The sequence below is a fragment of the Sinocyclocheilus rhinocerous genome, unplaced genomic scaffold (assembly GCF_001515625.1).
Source record: "Sinocyclocheilus rhinocerous isolate Xijiao unplaced genomic scaffold, SAMN03320098_v1.1 scaffold851, whole genome shotgun sequence".
Classification (NCBI taxonomy): domain Eukaryota; kingdom Metazoa; phylum Chordata; class Actinopteri; order Cypriniformes; family Cyprinidae; genus Sinocyclocheilus; species Sinocyclocheilus rhinocerous.
In genome coordinates, this window is record NW_015624573.1 from 1,180,245 (window position 1) to 1,202,531 (window position 22,287).

Below are 22,287 nucleotides of genomic sequence, written 5' to 3' on the forward strand. Positions count from 1 at the left end.
TCCTTCACATAAGAACTTTTAACCACAAAAGATAGAATAAAACTTTGTACAGCTATTTATATTTAATACACGCAAACGAACAGATATTAGCCTATAAAGTAACCATAGAAAACGTTCGCCTCTCTCTATAACGTCAACATCACAAGTAGCCTACTGTCTTATTCAACACTTAGGCCTAACTATAGATTTAGCTTCACAACTGTTAACACAAAAACAATGTTTGCGCATATGTTCATGTGGACAAAAAAAGGCACGCTTTTTTGGGAACGACAAATGTCCAGTCAGGGTTCAAGGGCAACATTCAGGCTAAAATTTCACACATCTGCACCTGTCGCTCTCAATGCGTTCTCAATGGACTTCCCAGCTGAGATACACTGATTGTTGTCTCTTTGTAGAACTGTATGGCTATTTCTTAATCAGTTGTGTGTTGAAACGCTACAATAGTTTAACGAGGTATTTTGTGGGCGTACAGCTGTGACTCGCGGTGAGGTCATTGTTTAAGATATTAAACATTAAGTTGAACAGGCACTTTAGGTCTGTGGTTTGTTTCTGCAGCAGGGTGGTGTTCATCCGGCTCCTAACCTGCCATGAGAAGACAGTCTCCTCAGACAGTATCGCTTCTCTAAATGACTGAGAGATGTCCGTGGAGGTCGAAGAGGGACGAAAGTCAGACTCAAAAAGAAGATGCGCGAGACTGTTTTGGCGTTTGTTTCCTCATGTTTTCCTCATTTTATCACTCATTTTATATGCGGTTTTAGGCGCGCAGATCTTTCAACACATTGAGAAGAAACCATTCAATGAGCCGGAGAACATCAGTGCGGTGGCGCGAAAAGTGGTGGAGACCGTGCAGAATCACACAGGTCTTACCTTGAGCTTATGTATGATTTATTATAACCTATAGGCTTTGTGTTGTTTCGCTGCGTTTAAATTATTCTATAATTTATTTTATGTGATGCTCTAATGTACACTTGTAATGTAAATATTTATGTATTTTTAAATAACGTATTTATGTTAGGCTTACGTTTTAATTAGCATTGTTCCCCGTTTCATTTTATTAATTAGATGCCTCAACACAGGAAGCGTTATACAGTAAAATAGAAAATATTTTGACCAAATTCCGTAATGAAAGGGAATATCAGAACTGGCGCTTCTACGGTTCACTTTTCTTCTGCTGTACATTGTTCACTACTGTAGGTGAGTAGTCTTATTTTTCTTGCACTTCAAAGTTTGTAAAGATTTCGATTTTCTTGTGTTTTAACCTGAACCAAGATATTTTAAGTCTGTCTGTCTCAAAGTGTTGTTGCATTCTGTGCACCATTGAGTTTGTTATTTGCTTGAGAAGCTCTGACCTTTGGCTGTATCTCTTGCAGTGCACACACACATATTAATTAGCTCAACACAGGAAGCGTTATACAGTAAAATAGAAAATATTTTGACCAAATTCCGTAATGAAAGGGAGTATCAGAACTGGAGCTTCTACGGTTCACTTTTCTTCTGCTGTACATTGTTCACTACTGTAGGGTGAGTAGTCTTATTTTTCTGGCACTTCAAAGTTTGTAAAGATTTCGATTTTCTTGTGTTTTAACCTGAACCAAGATATTTTAAGTCTGTCTGTCTCAAAGTGTTGTTGCATTCTGTGCACCATTGAGTTTGTTATTTGCTTGAGAAGCTCTGACCTTTGGCTGTATCTCTTGCAGTGCACACACACAATTGCACTGTTGCCCACAGTAACCAGCCTAACCATTATAAGACAGAAAACAGGTGTCACCATCAGCATGTTAAGGATTACTTTTGACTTTTTTCATTAAATCATGTGTTTCCAGCTATCCATTAATATCAGTGAGTATTAACTGAATGACCCTCCTAAGGTGTAAGACACTGAAAAGACTTCTAGATTTTGTTTGTGTTAAATTATTCATACAATGGGCAAAAACTAGGTTTAAGCTGAGAGATAAATTATGTAGATGATATGGTTATGGTCCTCTACCATTATGCACTTGCCAAACAAGCATATATTGAAATATATTATCAAGAGCCTGCAATCCTGCAAAGTTTTTTTAACTGACACAGCTGTAAGTAAACACAAATATTAATATTAAGTTTTAAATTGTCAATATAAATGTAGTTTTGTGTATTTTTGCGACTTTGGTGCCCAATACTGTTAAGTGAGTGGAATTCACTGTCATAATTACGGTGTATAGCTTTACATGTGCATTTGTTTCTGCCGTAAAGCAATCTGCCCTTTTTGCATTTCGTATCCACTCACCAAATGTTTTTTTTTTTTAGTAGGCCTACTCCCAGAGCAGACATTTGAAAACAGAATAATTTATGTAGAAAACTTCAAAAACTAAACATGTAAAAAGTTTGTTCAAACCTGTGAGACTTCTCAAAACATATTCAGTTTGAGATGTTTAGATAGGAAAGTGTATGAAACGGGAAACAACAGGGAGGCATAGGAAATTCAAGAAAGGATTTAAACTCGGGTGACCTGCCCACTGCCTGAGGCTGTAGCAAAAAAATATTGTGACCATGGATGGAAAATACAAGTTTCAGACAAAGATAATCGTGCTTTTCAAGCAATTGCCAGCAAGATACAGACAGTGTGCCAATACAGAGGGGCAGAGTCCGGAATTATGAACCAACTTATTTACACACTAGCCCAAACCAGCAAAACCATTTCCAGTAAACCTTTAATGGGCCTCTCTCCAGAGAGGCATTGTAATCAAATTATGATTTACTATACAGAATCACATGGAAGCAGCACATCTTTTGTCTGTATTCTATGGCATAAATTTATTCTTTTACATTCACAGCTGTGGAGGATGTGGGGGAAAAAAATCTCTCTCCACTCTAATTGTAAGTCACAGCTAACCACAGCTCAGATATTAATTGAATGTAAACTTTCATCTTTCAGGACTTCTTGCAGAAAAGCATTATGCAAAAGTGCCAAGCATCAGTCTGTTGCTGTGGATGTCCATTATGTTATCTAGGAAGGGCGTATATCTTTGATTATCTCAGCAGTTAACTTTAATGAATATTGGTTTTTGAGGCAACTGAGGCTGATGAGTTCAGAGGAGTTCATCTCTCTTTCTCTTACTTTCCTTCTGTATCGTATTCTTTTTTTACATCAACCTCTCTGACACTTGCTCTGATGAAAAAAAAAAGAGATATTATCACCTACCCAAACAGTGGCAACAATGAGACCTATTTGTTGTCTGACAAAGCAATTACAGATGTTAAACAACCTAATGTTTTCGATTGCTTTAAAATTTTTAAATATTTGGCTTTGATGCTTGGACAAAATGGGACAGCAAAACAGGTGAACTTTGGGGAGAAAGTACTTGATAAAATAAAATATAGCAACCGTGTGACCATGAAAATAACCTATTAAAATCTCAAATAAATGTATGGCTTCATATTATGAGGACAGTTTCAGGCTATCACATTATATAAAGTAATAAATTATTATTATGCATTATTATTATACATTGCATTACTGATGCACTGATAACGACATCCAGCAGATGGCAGTGCTGAGACCCATTGGTCTAATACAGGGGTGCCCAATCCTGCTCCTGGCGATCGACTGTCCTGCAAAGTTCAGCTCCAACCCTAATCAAACACACCTAAAGCAACTAATTAAGGTCTTCAGGACCACTTGAAAGTTAAAGGCAGGTGTGTTTAATTAGAGTTGGAGCTGAACTTTGCAGGACAGTCGATCGCCAGGAGCAGGATTGGACACCCCAGGTCTAATAGGTGAAAAAAAGTGGAAATTCTGTAAGAAATTGAATTTCTAACTGTCAGTTCTGCTCTGTTTTTCTTGTATAACAGGTTATGGACGAATGTATCCAGTGACTTATGAAGGCAAGGTGGCTTGTATCCTGTATGCGATGGTGGGCATTCCTCTCATGCTGCTAGTCATCTCAGATGTGGGAGATATCTTAGCTGTTCTTCTTTCTAAATCGTACACTCGCCTCAGCCTGTTCTTCAGAGAACGGAAGTTACATCGCTCATGCATTCACAGGCATGAAAAGGCATCATCTCCAAAACAAGTTCAAGGTGCTGATACCGACGGCACCTATATGTTCAGCCTGGATGTTGTGATGCACGAGACAAGGAACATTCAACAGGTGATAAAAACCCAGTCGTCCCTCAGACGCACTTCCTTGCAGATACGTAACAAAGAGATCTTTGACCGCATGATTATTAAGGAGAACTTCAAGCTCAAAACTGCTCTGACAAAATCTTGCTCGTGCCCAGACCTCGACCGTATGCCACCCACAAAAGCCAGCTCCAAGTTATTCATTGGCATCGGACAGGAGATGGACCACTTTAAAGTCCCTCTGCTGGTCATCTTGCTGGTAGTATTTGCGTATATGGTTGTCTGCAGTCAAATTCTGAGATGCTGGGAGAAGCAGATGGACCATTTTGATGCCTTTTATTTTACCTTCATCACCTTGACCACCATTGGCTTTGGGGACATTGTGCCTGAACACCCAAATTACTTCATGGTTACCTTTTTGTTTATTAGCACAGGCATGGCCATTATGAGTATGGCCTTCAAACTCGGCCAATCACAAATTGTTAGCTTTTACAGGCGGTGCATGAAGTCTGTTAGCATGGGCAAGGTAGGAATACACAAAGACCTAGACAGTAACTGAAGGCAGAAAGAAGCAGTTGGTTTTTGTGGCTTTGCTAATGGCACATGAAATTACTACAGGAAAGCATGGGTATTCTCAGCGCAAGATGGTAATGTGTTTTAATATCTACCTATAGGGTATCACTGCCAGTTTGATATACAGTGGGTTGAAGGGAAATGAACCATAGTCCTGCTGCAGTGAACAAGTATAGGAGAAAGAGGCTCAAAATGAAGCTTACACTCCTGTTAACTATTTCAGCCAAAAGCAAGGAAATGCATGAGACATTGTTTATTTTTGTTTATGTAGCTTGTCAGAAATGCACTAGCAATGCAAGTCACTTATTAAATCCATTTATTCTTGGTATTTATTCATGTTCATGCAAGAAGTTTGTACTGTATGTATAACTGGTATTCATAATATATCTGCTAATATAACCAGTATTGTTTTTATTTTTTTCATTCAATGCCAAGTGTGTTGTTTGATTCAACTTTCTGATCAATGCATTACTTTTCGCTTAGTGACATTAATGTTATGAAAGTAAGTGTGCATGTAAAATTAATTTATTCACTAATACAAAAGCTAGTATGTAAATATATGATTGAGCACCTGTAATATCTTGGCTGTGAAACGTAAATTATCCACTGATCATGCACTTTGAAACCAAGTGAATAAATGAATAATTCTGTGCCATTTGATGAGTTTGTGTGTTTACAAAAATATCTCTATCCACGTCTCTTCTTTTCTTTCTCAGCTGGTGCTATAGAGAAAGTCAAAGGTTTAATTCCTAAGGAACACACTTAACTAACAGGCAACATTCTCATAATTTTGGCAGGGTTCTCTCAAAGTTATGAACAAACGTTTCTCCAGTAATGTTAACGGAACATTCGCTCAAAGGTACGTGTTATTTAATAATGTTCTCAAAACAGCACAAACTCGTGATTTATACAGCTTTCATGGAACGTTTTTTTTTCTGAAATGTTTGACGTTCGTCTAACATTTTTAAATGCACTACTTGTTTGAAATATCATTCAAAAGTTATATTTCCATGTTTTCAAAATTATACAATGGAATTTTCATTTAACGTTTGTATAACCATTAAAAAAATTTAAAAACGTTTACAAATGGACGTGTTGAACGTTCAGAAAGCATTCAGAAATAGCCTAACGTTTTCCACTTAAAGGCAGAGTAAGTGATTTCTGGTAGCCAATGTTGATATTGGAAATCACCAAAACAAACACGCCCCTACCCCAAAAGGGTCTTGCTCCTATTTGATAGCTCCGCCCCACATATACGTACGCAACCCAGGCAACGATTAGTTCTGTGAAACAAAGCAAAACCAATATTACACCGTGTCTACGGATGTGAGCTGCGCGGCGCAACAAATCCCCGACAGAAAGCTGCTGCCGGGTTCTATTTATGACGTGCTGACACACATTTCAAATGGTTTTCAACGGTCGTTTGATCGCGTCCAGTGTAGGCAGACTTTAGTTGTTGTAGACACGGTGTTACTCACCTATTGAGAAGAAACAAAGCAACCTCGGCGTCCGATCGCAGGCCTTCCGCTCCTTGAGTTCTCTCCAGCGCTGGAAAGCTGATCCGATATTTACACGGGTCCTACTTCTTGCCTTATCGTTCCGCAGACGTTTTCCTCTTTTGTTTTTTATCCGCCATCTCTATCTTTCTGTCGCTCGGCTCGCTAATGTCCGTCCCATGCGCTGAAAGCTCTCTCCTCCACATCACGAGTAGACACGCCCCTTACTGCTGATTGGCCTCAAGTTTGTTTTGCTATTCGGCCCGAATCAGTTTTCTAAAGTGTTTTTGAAAAATCACATACCCTGCCTTTAATGGGAACGTTAGCAACACGTTCTTAGAAAACCTTTTTGTTAGCTGAGCACATGGTAATACACAATATAGCTTGCATTTTCATTAAGACACTTAAAAAAAAAGCGTCTACCAAATTCAATATTAACACCTACCAAATTCATAGCATCTACCAAATTCATAGTAGCCTAACACCTCACTTCCTCTCGCGCCACAAGATAGCGCTGTTGTAAAACTATATTGAAGAAGAGAAGGCTGCTGATTTCACCCATCTGGTAAAATGCGCTGAAACACTTGGATATAAAACTGATGTCAAGCTGCTGGTGTTGCTGGTGCGGCCGTTAAACTCAACAAGTGACTGCAACTTTCCCTCTGCAAATAACTTCCTAACACTAGTCAAGTCGGCTAAAACAACAGCATCACAATCTTAAAGCACACATACGACTTGCATCATAGTTATATGAAAATATTAGCCTAAACTTACATTTAACTTGATATTAAATGAAGTAAGTAGTGGCTAAATAGATTTATACATAAAAATAAAAGCAAGCAGTAAATAAGGTGTTCCTGCCTTTCTCATTTTTGTGTGACGGTTCATTGGTGTCACAGCACAGCAGCACATTTGCGTTCTCTGCGAAACAGCGTGACGTCAAACAGCAGTCAAGCAACTAAAACGCTCCGCATCCAGCACCCGGGATCTGACAGCAAAGCTCAATGCAAATGTGCTTATAAGGTAAGAATCAAAACCATACTGGGTGTATTATTCATTGCAAATATTTAGACTTAGCATACGAAAGAGAAAAATCACAATTGTTGATAGTTTATTATTTTCAGAGAGCTTCAGTGCATACCTATTTATGATAGTATAAAAGTGTAAATTTACTTTAATGTTTGACATATTTCTCTCATATCTAATCATCCCCTCAAGGTTCTCTTAAACACATTTTATGATGTTTTGATGCCACTGATGTTCTTTGACAGTCTTTTTTTTTTTTTTGCAGGATCTTTTTCACTCGCTCTTTGGCAATTGGATTTTATTAAAATGGGACTATTTGATGCCCTTAGAGATTTTAGTTTATTAACATGGCTAAGAGAAGAAAGACAGTCTCGGAGGCTGATTCTGTTGATCGTTTTCATTGCTTTGCTGTTGGACAACATGCTATTGACGGTGGTCGGTAAGTGCTACTGTTGTTCACACCTGTTACATGTGCAGGCACATATGATGCAGCGAGCACATAATGATAAACTGTTCATGCAAACACGGCTTATAAACATATGATGCATTTAACGATAACAGCCTATATTATCACGTAATATGCTTTCATAATAGGCTATATCTGTAATATTCACAAAACGTAACATTTCATATATTCATATATTTTTATATGTTGCATTAAGTATGCATTATAAAGGTGTGAATTCAAACGAAACTCAAACGTTCGCTAAGTGTATACAAATGTTAGAATTAAAATATGGCGGGTCTCCTAATTAATAGGGCTGGTCTTCTTAAATAAACGAAATTAGCATTGGAAAAAATGCATTTTTGCATAAATGTTATAATTATTAATTTTTTCAATAATCGATTTTAGAACAGTTTTGCAGTACTACTTTAAATTAATTGTTTGATTTAAATTATTTCAAAAACTTTATTTGTTCGAAAAACGTGCACTGAAAGTAAAATGATCAATCTGATATGCCTAGTAAATAAAATACCTTTAACTGTCCTAAACGACTGTTTCCCCGTGTAAACTCCAGTGGCTGCAGTAAAGTTGATCTGAATTAAAGTATCTTGTCCTCAAACGCTGCCAGAGCTCCGTCCGCGCGCGCGCGCTCATAACGTGACAGGTGTGACGCGCGCGTTAAACTGTCTGTGTTTGTTCTCACGTCCGCGAGCCAAGAAACAAGCACGGCAATTAAGCTGGAAATAATATACACGATGAATATGGCCTGTGTGTACATACAGATGGAACCAGGCGGAAAATGAACCTGTCGTTCTTTGGATCAAGTGTTGAATGAAGAGGCTTTTGAGCGTTACCGCACACGGTGTCCCTGTGGGTTATTTACGCATGATAATGTCAAACGCATCTAACAAACCCAATTGTTCACTTGAAAGGTCAAATGTGGTGTTACACAGCTTGATAAGTCTTTGAACTTCAGTTTTTCTGGAAAATGATTAGTAAACATTGATTCTAAAACTGATTCGTGATTTTCTGAATATTATCTATGTTTTAAGAGTAGAACAAAGCTTGCTCACTGCGAAACCTCAAGTAATGTAGGATATAATTTAAGACCATGTATAAACAAATTAATGATATCAATCTCTGTCTCATGGTTATTATTATCTCCACTCTTTCCTCTCTGTAGTGCCTATTATTCCAAGCTACCTGTACTCAGTGGACGACGAGGCTGCTCAGTCGGTCCGAAATCACTCCATGTCTCCTCTGTCCCCATCTGGCACCTTTCAGAGCATTGTGTCTCTGTACGATAACACAACACGCCTAACTAGCTTCAGCCCACAGATGAGCACGGCTAGCCCAATGACCCCGGCCCCTACTTCTGTGATGCCCCCTCAAAATAAGTCTGACTGCCCCAAAGCAGATGACCAGCTTCTGAATGAGAATGTGAAAGTGGGTCTGTTGTTTGCCTCTAAAGCAACAGTACAGTTAATTACTAACCCCTTCATAGGGCCTCTAACCAACAGGTGGGTTAAGGCAAATCACGCATTTATCTTTGAAAGTACAGCAACTAGCATTTCTCTCAAAAGGAGCATGAGATTGCATGATATGTTTGTGCGTGCATTGAGTGTAAATGGAGTGTAAGTAAGGTGAATATTGCAGTGCAATTCTCTCTCTGTCTCTGTCTGTTGAGTGATCAGCTGTAGTGTGATCACTCGTGCATGTGCCTTCACCCCTCTACATGCTGAGTATTGGCCAGTCCAGTTTAATTCAGCACTGCTGCATTGAACGGATTCCACTATGTATGGCAAAATCTTGGGATCAGTCAGTTATAATATTTTTTTTTTAGCAATGCGCATCACAGTTAGTAATGCACTAAGCATAACTCACAAGATGTGAAGCAAAAATAAAAATGAAACAAAAACACATTATTTATATGATCTTATGATTATTACAGTATAATAACATCTTGATTTTACTTCTGAGTGATGCCAGCACTGCAAGTTCAATATTTGTGGTCAAATGGAAAATGTTGGTGCAAGAGGTTCAAGAAGTTCCATATTTATAATTGCAGAATAGGATACCAGATCCCGATGTTTGCTGGTTTCTGCATCATGTTTGTGTCAACCCTAAGTGAGTACCCTTTTCTAAACATTAATCTCATTTCTAAGTGTCTTTATGAAAAGGGGTGGAGAAGATGCACTATACAATGTAAGATTTAGCTACAAACTATCTGTTGTGTGCATTTCTATAATAAATATGTCTACTTTTTCTTTTTCTCCTGTCTGCGTTTTACTCTGTGTGAAGTGTTTGCGTTTTCATCGAGCTATACGTTGCTGTTTTTGGCCAGATCTCTACAAGGTGTCGGCTCTTCCTGTTCTTCTGTGGCGGGTAACAGATCTTGTGCAACCTTACATTAGAATACAAAAGGATGCTGTCAAAACCTGCAATGTAATGCTTATTTAGTGCACAATTTGTAAACCTGAGTGCGCTAAAACACATTTGACTTTGATGTTCTCAGAACTCGGTATGCATAAAGCCACTGTTAATGTTAATGGTGTTCAGGTGCTTGTGTAAAATGCACCCTGTTCCCATTCAAAGATGTATACAGCCCTGGATCTAGATTACAAAACTAGCTCTTGAAACTCCCGATTACTTATTTCATTGTAAAAAAAAAAAACATATTTTATTGAGTTTATTTTTTGGTTTATTGCTAGAATTTAAAAGTCTAATATTGTGAGGAATCATTTTTGCCTCAATCTTTCGAAAGAGCAGAATTAAATGTATACCCCCAAAAAGCACATACAAATATTTTTTGTGATGTCACACTGATGGATGCTAAAAAAGCTCAAGAAATCTATTAAATTGCACAAAATACTAATATAAGCAGACATACTAATATACTAACATATCAGACAAGAAAAAAAACCTTTAACCTCTGTAAATTCTGTGTGTCATTATGCAGGTATGGGGATGCTGGCGAGTGTTTACACAGATGATGAGGAAAGAGGAAATGCTATAGGAATTGCCCTGGGAGGACTAGCCATGGGAGTTTTGGGTGTGTAGTGTATGTTTAGGACTTCTTTTAATATTTTGATCTGCAAAACTTGGTTCGCACTGGTATATTGGAGATCTTGAATCCTAACTCTAATCTTACCCCTTGAAACGCATACCAAGCAAAGAGAGAAACGTTAAGTTGGGTGGTTATGAATTAAGTGCCTTGGAGTTTAAGATTGGGAGGTAACTTTAAGTGGCATGTTTAAAGCCCAAGAGCAGTGGTCAGAAGAAATGCCCTGAGTGGGGCCTGAACCTAGTGCTTCCCGTTAATGATCTCATGTTTTAACCACTGTTGCAGAATGTTTAATCCTTGATAGTCCATTATTTTATTCATAATGGCAAGTAAAGTATTTTAAAAAATTTGATCCACCGGATAAGAGCTATCTTGTGTGTCATAAGTGATTACATTTTGCTGTCGTCATTAAAGTGCACAAATACTGTACTTGTTAATCAAGTGGAGAGCAGCAGAAAAATGGAGCACAATAATTTCAGTCAAAACCTATAAAAGTATATTCATCTGGATAGTTTGAGACTTGAAAGGGGTTTGTTGTTGCAACACAATTTACTATGGTTTGGTAACTTTATGGTTATGTGAACGTTCTACAGGGCAATTAGTATTGGATTTGTGGCCTGTGTTAATTCAAAGCATCTTGTCAATGTCAAGAGTTTTCAAAGTGAAGATACTTTGAGGTGCAGTGCTTGCATTAAGTCTGTGAGTAGTATGCAGTATACTGTATGTGTGTGTTTTGTGCAGTTGGCCCTCCATTTGGCAGTATCATGTATGAGTTTGTCGGTAAGACGGCTCCTTTCCTTATCCTGGCAGTGCTGGCGGTGCTCGATGGAGGTGAGTTCATCAATCTCTGTCCTTTAAGCTTGCCAACATTTTTCCAATCAAAACAATGGGAATGACAGATTCAGTAGCAAAGCTTCATGTTATTGTGATACAAATGTGGAATTGAATCCTGGTGACAGAAACTCATTATAACGGAATTTCTGATGCTGAACAAGCTTGGCTTCATATCTGATGTGTTTTTTCTTATTTTCACGAGCAGCTTTGCAGCTATTTGTGCTTCAGCCTTCGAAGGTTGAACCAGAGGTGAGTACAGTACCTTCTTTCCTGAGCAAGAGGCTTACTATGACCTAGCAAAATATTTGCACAGTCTATTAAACATGATTTGGGCTCATATTTGTAATTGCTTTAGTCATTTTTGTAATTTTGTAATTGTACCTTCTGTAACTTCTAGAAGCTCCACATTACATTGAATCTTTACTTGGTATTCCTCTTGTGGGCAAAAACGGGGAGAAGCAGCTTTAGGGATGATGTGTGTTTCGTACTATGATTGGTCTAGTCTTATCAGTAGCAGGACTAGAATGATTTGCAAGGGGAGTTTGGGTCTCACACTGGTTACTTTTAAATCTCAATATGTATTTGGGATTGAAAATAGGTTTATATGGATTACAGTGTATGCATGTGTAGATTGTAGTGCATGTTGATAGCATTGTGTGTAGAGGGACAGTGTATTTGGAATAGTGCTTTGGTTTGCGTCACAGTAAGGAGGGGCTGATCCAATCAAAGCATGTCTGACTTTGATCAATGGGGGTTGATGGGTATCAGTTACTACAGAGACCCCAAGTGCCCCTACAGACAGTGTGTGTATTTATGTAGATACTCGTGTTTGGGTTATCTGTGAGATTTTGACATCTTTTATGAGGAATGGAGCATTTAACCCACTACTTTCCAGCAAAAAATAAGCTTAAAAAGAAATCTAGTGGGAAATGTTGCTGCGCTCTTGAAAATAAGTTTGTTATTGGAATTTATGGTTCAGTGAAGAAACTGTAACATCCATGGAACCTTTTTATTGTACAAAATGAAAAAAAAAAAGGTTCTTTAGATTGTTCTTCACACTAAGAAAAAAAATTGTCCTTTTAAGAACTGTTCACAAAAGGTTCTTTGGTGAACCAAAAATGGTTCTTCTGCGGCATAACAGCAAGAAAATTATTTTGGAACCTTTATTTTTGTAAAATGTCAGTTAGTGATGTGAAAGAGTAATAACATTTTAAGGCAGCAAAAAAATTTGAGGACAAATGTCCTTCTGCACTTTCTGCCAGCTGTCAGCTAAGATTTAATATACACTGACTAAGAAAAGCTCATACTTGTTCAATTATGTGACATAAAGATTATATTTTCAACAGATCGGAGTGACATTGGTTAAAAGGTCAGTTTCTTTTGTCATCACCACAGTTGAGGCCAGAAGGTGATGGACCTGTTATCTCAAATCAGTAATAAATCAAATCAGTAATGCTTGGACATCAGGTCATAGTTATACTCAGACAGATCCTTCATTCAGAAGCCCCCTTGAGTGTCAATATCCAACAGGATTATGGGTAAGAATAGAAGCAAGTGACAGCTAATTGTTTGGGGGTCAAGATCTTCAATGAGACCATTCGCAGAATTAATGAACCTGGTTAGGGCAGTACCACTGAATGTGACAGGGTGTTTTGAGTGGGATGACATGTCCGCAGAGGAGCAGTATGTGCAGTGAAGGGGAGCAAAGAAGTGCTGATTTAATGAGGGGGTAATTGTCAGTCATTGCCTGGTGACTGCTCCAAAAAAAAAAAAGAGTGTGTCATTGCAGGCATTTCTCGCAAAACGCTGTTATGACTAGATTGAAGAACTAGATTGAAGACATGTTAAATGTTAAAGAATGATTGTTTTCAAATAGCTTACCTAAACAGTCTCCTTGTCTGCCACTGGTTGAACAAACAAAAAAATATCTCCCCAAATTCATGTTATCGGTTGAGTCAGTGTCGTTGTTAGGATGCTTAAATAAAAACAGAGCAATGTTTCCAATCAACCAACAAATGGCTCACTCATTGTTTCTAGGTATTATACTGTTATAGAAGAAACTATTTTAACATTATAAAAAGTATAGGCATCATCTTTTAATCACTTACTTTAATGAATACTTTAACTAGTATGCTTTACCTTTCTTTTGGCAAAAAAGTCATACCTAAAGTTAAAAAAAAAAATTCTGAAATCTTTCAGTCCCTTCAAGAAATGATGCCTGGGCATTTGCACTAGAGATGCCACAATTCCCACATCAATATGGAGAGTTAAGACTGGTATATTTTGTCACTCACAAAGTTGTTTGTGATCTTCTTTTCACTGATCGCTTAGAGGTGTCATAAAGGGAACAGACTGCATATGGGGCATTATATATATTGTCTTGTGTGACTCTCAAGGAGCCCATCTCCATGGGAACCGCTGTGGTGACTATAGGGCAAGATTTCTCAAATAGAATTATATACCCTGACTTACATCCCTTTAGAAAAACTCGCCTGACCTGAATGAGGCCAGGATTGTTAATGGAATGAGATAAAATCCCATATCAATAAATAAATAAATGTCTTATTATATCCTGATAAATAAAGTATACATGTAAAATTTGGCTTTAATTAAGAAAAACATTCCAGAAAGTTGTGGTATTCACTTCAGATACTGCAAAAATCAATTGAACATTTCTTTTTAATTTCCCCATAGGAATAAATGGATAACTATGGTATTCAGGATTTGTTTGCTGTGACACAAGACCATGTCCCCTGTATATGATACGTTTTGAATTGGCCAGGGCCTCACTGCTGTTGTCTTCCCACTCTAACATTGATGTTCAGGGTAAATTGTTTGCATTTTTTTTTTTAAAACTTGATATTAATGGACTTATGTTTTAATTTTTTCCCAGAGCCAAAAAGGAACTTCACTAATTACCCTCATGAAGGATCCATACATCCTCATCGCAGCAGGTCAGACATTTAAACACAAATAAACTGTTCATTCCTACTGTTTTATCAAAAATAAAAGTGCAAACCTTTTGGATACATGCAAAGAAAGAAACCAATGGTTTAGTCAATTATGTGTGGGGGGTGTGACACATTTAAGAGGGTCATCTTTCTGTAAGAGAAGGACAAGAAAGTGTCAAGTGTGTGTATATGTGAGAAAGAGAGAGAGAGAGAGTGAAGTGGTCAAGAAACACATCTGTGTTTGTCTCTGCCTCCCCTCCTCTCCAATTACAGTGGCCTGAGTGCAGGGGCAAGATGATGCTGTTTATTATATCTGAGAAAGGAAAAGAATGGGCGCTGAGGGAGGGGGAGAGATGGACAGAAAGACAGAATTCTTCAGAGAATTAATCCACTTACCCTCCTCATTTTCTTTTTCAGGTTCCATTTGTTTTGCTAACATGGCCATTGCTATGCTGGAGCCAGCTCTGCCCATCTGGATGATGGAGACTATGTGTCCCAGGAAATGGCAGCTAGGTTGGAGAATGTGCTTCTTGTTAATGTGCACACTTACACATTTCTTCAATTCCCATCTTTCCAGAGAAATGGTTACTGTGGGCAAGATAGAAAAAGGGCATAAATTACAATGAATTTATTATGAACAATTACAATTAACAATTATGGACAAAGTGAAAGAAACAGCAAATAAAGCCTAAAGTATGTTTTATTTATTAGTATATTAATGTTACATTAGGGACACAAGCTAAAGACAGTGAATATTAGTAAAAAGTAAATAATATCAATACAAATGGCCAGGTTGTATTTTACAGCAAAATTAAAAGAAAAAAATATTTAGCATGAAGAAAAATTTATATTTTAAAATGTATTTAAAATAAAATATATTATTTATTTTAATAGTATTATTTATTTGTTTTAATTTTTTACCTTTTTTGTTATTTAATTATTTTATTATTAGCTTTTCATCAACTCACAACCCCCTGAAGTTCCCTTATGAAGCTCAGTTCTGAAACTGCTATAACGTAAAAATGTTATATAATTTAAATAGTAAAATATATTTGTAAAGTACAGTTTTAAGTAAACATCATATTAGTATTTGTTTTACTGAACTTAATTTATGCTGATTTTAATGACTATAAAATGAACTGGATGATTTTCTTTATTGTAATAATGAGAATGAGACTTTTTTGCATTGTAGTGATGAGAATGAATTTCTTTTATTATAATGAGAATTAAATTTTAAGAGCATTTAGGAGGAAATTACTTTTTTGTCTTTTTTTTAATTTTCTTAATTTTTTTTTTTTAAATAAATTTAGTAGTAAAATAGTTTAAAATTAATTTCCACATACTTCCGGAATTGTGTAAAACACTCCAGACTGTAAAATACAATTTAAAAAGTTAGTTTCTTGTGGGTTTCTCCACGGTTTTCCTGCTGTTTACAAAGCTTTGACAGATAATAAAGAGAAAAAGAGAGAAACAGTGAGGGCGGGAAAGGGAGTGTCTTTGGTCTGGCAGGATATTGAGGTGTCATTGGCAGGCAAAGGAAAGCAAGAGAGCTAATGAAAGAGAAGGAGCGGGAGAATGAGAGAAGCAGCTTCATAACAGCGTCTGTGGGACGAACAGCAGCTTTGAGATCAAACTGATATTGTGTCGTCTTATCTGAGCTCTCCCCTCTCTCTCTCTCTCTCTCTCCTCTCTCCTTTTAGGGGTTGTGTTCTTGCCAGCCAGCATCTCATATCTAATAGGGACCAACATCTTTGCCGTTTTGGCTCACAAAATGGGGAGGTAGGAGAGGGAAATTAATGTGTTTTTTTCCCTACTTCTCTTGCCTTATCTTCCTCCGCTTTGCTATCAGCTTCCTCTGTTTGGAAACAGCTCTAAATGAGTTTCTGTCGCCAGGTTTTGTAATTGTGTTTTTAAAAATCAGTCTGAGCAGCATGCTGTTTATTTGTTTGTTTAAACTATACGCACTACTTTTAATGAACTGTAAGCTCTTATGAGAGGCATATACATGTTTCCCATTATCAGAATATGTTATGTCTGCAGGGTCCAAAATTAACAGTCACACCTGCCAATGTCGACTGGATTGAGAATATTATTGGCTATTAATATTTCTTACAGTATTTTTTTAATTAAAATTAAACATTTGTTATATAGAAATCATTCTAATATGCTGATTTGCTGCTCAAGTAACATTTTTATTAATGCTGAAAAACCGTTTTGCTGCTTAATATTTTGGTGGAGATCTGATATTTTTTTCCAGGATTCTTTGAATAGAAAGTTCAGAAGAACAGCATTTATGTAAAATAGATATCTTCTGTCACATTATAAAATGTCTTTACTATCACTTTTGATACTATCGATTTAATGCATCCTTGCTGAATGAAAGATAAAATTAATTCAAAAATAAAATCTTACTGACCCCAAACTTTTGAATGTTAGTGTATATAATTTTTATTTATACTTGTCACCTCCATGAGCCATATAGGGTCAAACTATCATTTTATACCATTTAACTTGTAGACTATGTATTATGGTACAGTTTCTAATAAAGTTACAGGCCAAACTTGGTTTTAATTTTAGACCCTGGATGTATGATTGTCTGCATTTCCATGTCACATATGACATTCTCTTAAAAATGCCTGGAGATGTTTCTAAGAAAAGACATGCATGTCTGGCAAAGCAGTTGAATTTTCAGGGGAAAAACTCAGCAGGGCCTGTAGATTTGCACTGTGACATTTTACGAACTTCATGCGTCTCTATTAGGACTGGTGCTGTTGTTCGAGCTTTGTGACCTAGGTTTATTATGGAATGTCTTAGTTCCCAGCAACCTCTGGTTCAGAACAGCAGACATTTGTTGGCCTCATCTTCAATTTTTCTCTCTCTCTCTCCCTCTCTGTAGATGGCTGTGCTCACTTATAGGGATGCTTCTGGTTGGACTCAGCATTCTCTGTGTAAGTTCTTTTAGACTAAATCCTACGGTGGCCGAGAGAGCTCAACGCACTGCAACTTAAGAAAACACATGCAAATTGAAAAAACACCAGCAAATTAAGAAAACATCTTCATCAGTTTGACAACACATGCGCTGCAAATCCTCACAGCACATGCAAATGAAGAAACGCGCTGCAAATCCTCACAACACATGCAAATGAAGAAACGCGCTGCAAATCCTCACAACACATGCAAATGAAGAAACGCGCTGCAAATCCTCACAACACATGCAAATGAAGAAACGCGCTGCAAATCCTCACAACACATGCAAATGAAGAAACCCGCTGCAAATCCTCACAACACATGCAAATGAAGAAACCCGCTGCAAATCCTCACAACACATGCAAATGAAGAAACCCGCTGCAAATCCTCACAACACATGCAAATGAAGAAACCCGCTGCAAATCCTCACAACACATGCAAATGAAGAAACCCGCTGCAAATCCTCACAACACATGCAAATGAAGAAACGCGCTGCAAATCCTCACAACACATGCAAATGAAGAAACGCGCTTGTGTTGTGAGGATTTGCAGTGCGTTTCTTCATTTGCATGTGCTGTGAGGATTTGCAGCGCGTGTGTTGTCAAACTGATGAAGATGTTTTCTTAATTTGCTGGTGTTTTTTCAATTTGCATGTGTTTTCTTAAATTACAGCGCGTTGAGCTCTCTCGGCCACCGTACAAATCCCTGTTAGAGATTACCTTCTCTCAGAGAGCACACCATGCCTATAAATATTTGAACACCTTATTTTTCTGTCATTTTAATACTGTTGTGGCTCACAGAGGCCTAAAATATTTCGTTGCCCACTAGCGCAGTTGAGGGCTGGAAAGAAAGTTTATTTTGAAAACAGAGCTCTGACTCTCTCTGCCTGGACATATACTGCTTAGCAGGAAGACAGTCTGTTCTCTTATAGATGCTTATCAGATTAGACTGGAAAACAAGTTCAGATGAGAGTCAAGTGCACATTTGGAATTTTTCTTATGGAGAAAACATCAGGGTTAAAAAGATTATGAAAAGGAACAAAAACAGTGTTCTGTTCTACAGAATGTTTGACTGTATTTGGTGTTTTCACATAATCAGTAATAATTTATAAGATATATATGCGCCAGCTTCCTGTATTGAGCTCTTCTAATTGTCCAACAGGTGCCTCTTGCAAAAGACATATACGGACTCATTGTGCCAAACTTTGGAGTTGGATTTGCAATAGGTGAGCTTTGCTTCTTTATCTGTATTAGAAGTTCCTCAAATATTATTGTACTAATGTCAAGTCAAGCTGATTCAGTTCAGTTCAGTGTAAAGTTCATCAATTATAAAACAGGTTCACTTACTATAATATAACATACTTACTGTAGAGGTGCTTCTCCTTTTAAATAAATAATTTAAACCTGAAATGAAACAAAAATTGTTGTTCTGATAATACTATATAATTCGTAAAAGAAAATTGTTCTGATAATACTATATAATTCGTAAAAGAAAATGATGTATTATATTCAGAAAATAGATGTATTTACACTAGTGGCAGACCCACTTTATGAAACAGTCCATATTTTGTGGTCTGCAGGTATGGTGGACTCCTCCATGATGCCTATCATGGGTTACCTAGTAGATCTGAGGCACGTGTCTGTGTACGGTAGTGTGTACGCCATTGCTGATGTTGCCTTCTGCATGGGCTTCGCATTTGGTAAGTTTTCCAATTCTGTTATTAATTTTCATTTTTTTAGTGGAATGTGTTAATAGCATTTAACACTCGTGTGTGTTGTATAGGTCCATCAGCAGGCGGGGCGATCGCGCGGAGCATTGGCTTCCCCTGGCTCATGACCATCATTGGTGTGGTAGACATCCTGTTCGCTCCTCTCTGTTTCTTCCTGCGAAATCCTCCTGCCAACGAGGAAAAGACGGTCAGACCCCACAACATGTCATCCGTCAATTCAACATACATTACATTCATTCCAGTCTACTCACTCTCAAACACAAATATTAATGCAGTGTTACAGCTCATATGCATATATTTACAATTCCAAGTGTGACAATTTCCATGAGAAACATGATATTAAATGAGAAGAATGGTAGGGACTTGAATTTTATACATTTTATACAGTTGCACTTTGCTGCAAGATGGAAGACGGATGTATCCTGACTCGTATCCATATTCTCTTCATTATTGTCATTATTATTATTCCAATAATAGCCCTATGTTCACTCTCCGCCTGCCATTCACTCATGCTTTCATTTTGATTTCATCTCTAACTTCAAGTAACTGACATGATAGAATATGACTGTAATAGGAAATGATGTTACATAATAGCTACAAATAAAAACTGCGCAGGATGCCCTTAAGCTAAGATCAAAGAGTGATGTTGATCTGAACAGACTCGTGCGTTTGCCCTCAAATGCTGCATGATCAAAGCCAAGCATCAGTCTTTCTTTCTCAAGAGGAGCACTACACTGTTCCTGAAGAGCACTGACGTGCACACGCACGCAAGCCAGATCTGTACGTCTTTATCAAAGCCTCATTCAATCACAGTGCAATAAACCCACCATCTCTCACTAGCACTGGTGTACTGCCAGTGAGATCAGCTCCGCCCACAACTGATGATGTCACAAATGCTTCCATTGGGTGAGAAATGGAATCACTAAAGTGAGGTTACACCATTTAGACCTCTTATTAAATACTTTACTCTTTATTTGTCCTTTTCTGAAATTAAAATTTCTGTCAGTAGCAGTAGCCAACCAGATTTACACAGAGTACCACCTTCAAATTAAATGAAGAAATCTTTAAAGTATTTAATAAAAATAAATAAATTAATAATAAAAACACAAAATGACAAATCATTTCAAAATGACAAATAAATAGACTAGAATAAATTCTAAAATAGATTACTACATAGATAGCTAACATTCTAAACATGAATTTAAATTATGCATTATTTATTTATTTTATTCATGTTATTTATTTGTAAATTTGAAAAGTGATTTATTAATTTGTTTTTTATTTTATAAATTACATTTAAATAACTTTTTATTTTATTTTTTATAAGTACATCTGTTTATTTGTCAATTTAACAGTTTATTCATTTGAAAGGCATTTCACCTTTATTTATTTATATAACGCTTTTAACAATACAGATTGTTTACATTTGTATTTTGTTTAATTTAATAAATTGATCATTGATTCCTTAATGTTGTTTTTATTTGTCACTGCTGGTCTTTCAAAACTGCAGGTCTGCAGAGGATTATTAGCCTTGGAGATAAAAAAAAATCCCAAAATTTCACATTATATAAATAAGACAGAAGTGATTTTGTGATTCCAGAATGATGTTCCAAACGTTTTCTTCCTTTCCGTCTGTACACTGCTGCTCTTTCATGTCAATCCTTTGCACAATCTTTTGGGCAAACAAATCGACAATCAACATCGGAGCGTGTGCTACATTGTTTCCTGCATACAGTACATAATTGTTGTGTAAATGCTAAGTCTATGTAAACGCACAGTATATTTGCTTTGATGTGGTTTGTGGCATAAGATCACTCTAGATAAATGTAACAGCTGTAAGGTGTCCTGTACACCAATGATGGTTTCTTATCTCTGTGTCTTTCTCAGGCCATTCTGATGGACTCTAACTGCTCAATGAAGACCCGTTCTTACTCCACCCAGGGCTCCAGCTACCAAATGGGCGAGGATTTTGATCCCGAGAGCCCTGAATAAGCCTCATCAAAGCCCTCGGCCATGTATGTCACCCAGAGTATCTATTTTGTTGTATGAAAGAGAAAAACAGCAGACTTTAAAGAAAACCACAATGCTAATTGGTGAGAATGTCCCATATCTGTCCCACACTGTCCTGTGGTTGTGATGGTCATGTTCTTCTGAAGCAAACCAAAGTTGTTCTCGTTGCTGTATGTTCTCAATGTGGGAGAGGTGAAATATCTAACCAACAGCCTTATCGATACGGATAACATTTGCGTGTGATTCAAAATGCGGGATTTGAGTGAGGATAAAAGGAAAACATAACTACAATTTTATTCAGCATAATAATATTCATTTTTTCTCATTCGAAAGTCAGACTGGGTAGTTGATAAGATTCATTCAGTTTGACTTAATGGAGAGATATGTACTGGATATTTATTGTTTGTCTGTGGTGGTAGGAAAGTACGGTCTTCATATATGTATCTATCGGTCCTGTTAAAGTCTTTTCATAGGCGTAAATGTCATCGTATTCGAGTCAGAACTCACCTTGAAATGGGCCTTAAAATGTTGCTATATGTATCATAATCAGTTCAAACTACATCATATATTATAGAGAACAGCTGAAGAACATTTTAGGTCAATTAAAACTTGAATTTTCACATTTGGGATCGATTTCTTCAAATCTGGTACATTATATGATTCCATTGCTGTTGTTTTCATTTAGGCTTTTGAGAGGAGATTTTTGAAAAAGCTAAGGCTAAAGTCTGACAGCATCAGATAATCAAGCAGAATGTCAACAGTTCCTCCCGTCACGTTCTGTTTGTGTGACTTGCGTGAAAATGATGTACTGTACTATCAAAGATGAGCCACAGCTAAATTTTGATTACTTATGGTGACAAACTGTTTCAGTTTAGTTAAAGTAAATTATTGCTGTAAAGCATCCAGATACTTTAGGTACTTTAGATTATATTTTGCTTTTAAAGTGTATATATATATATATATATATTTTAGTAAGTCCTTTGAATGTGCTGGAATGCTAATACGTTCATTTGTAAAGAACGCCTCAATACTGCTCTTTCCCGTTTTTGACTTTTCATTTTCCTCTGTTTTTTTGCTTTTAGCAAATGTG

General features: G+C 37.0%; 2 protein-coding genes across 2 annotated transcripts; both read left to right on the top strand.

The window, feature by feature from the left end:
• The first annotated feature begins 637 nt into the window (after positions 1-637).
• kcnk18 (potassium channel, subfamily K, member 18) lies at positions 638-4,662 on the top strand. The gene is made up of 3 exons (XM_016558598.1): positions 638-860; positions 1,063-1,194; positions 3,832-4,662. The coding sequence occupies exons 1-3, from the start codon at positions 638-640 to the stop codon at positions 4,659-4,661; spliced, it is 1,185 nt and encodes a 394-aa protein (XP_016414084.1). The 3' UTR covers position 4,662.
• Positions 4,663-7,100: 2,438 nt separating this feature from the next.
• On the top strand, positions 7,101-22,059 carry slc18a2 (solute carrier family 18 member 2). Its single transcript, XM_016558317.1, has 16 exons — positions 7,101-7,194; positions 7,463-7,636; positions 8,826-9,162; positions 9,711-9,769; positions 9,944-10,027; positions 10,602-10,694; positions 11,448-11,537; positions 11,746-11,789; positions 14,434-14,494; positions 14,909-15,004; positions 16,192-16,270; positions 17,388-17,439; positions 18,620-18,683; positions 19,038-19,157; positions 19,241-19,374; positions 21,075-22,059. The coding sequence occupies exons 2-16, from the start codon at positions 7,504-7,506 to the stop codon at positions 21,177-21,179; spliced, it is 1,551 nt and encodes a 516-aa protein (XP_016413803.1). The 5' UTR covers positions 7,101-7,194; positions 7,463-7,503; the 3' UTR covers positions 21,180-22,059.
• The last annotated feature ends 228 nt before the right edge of the window (positions 22,060-22,287 follow it).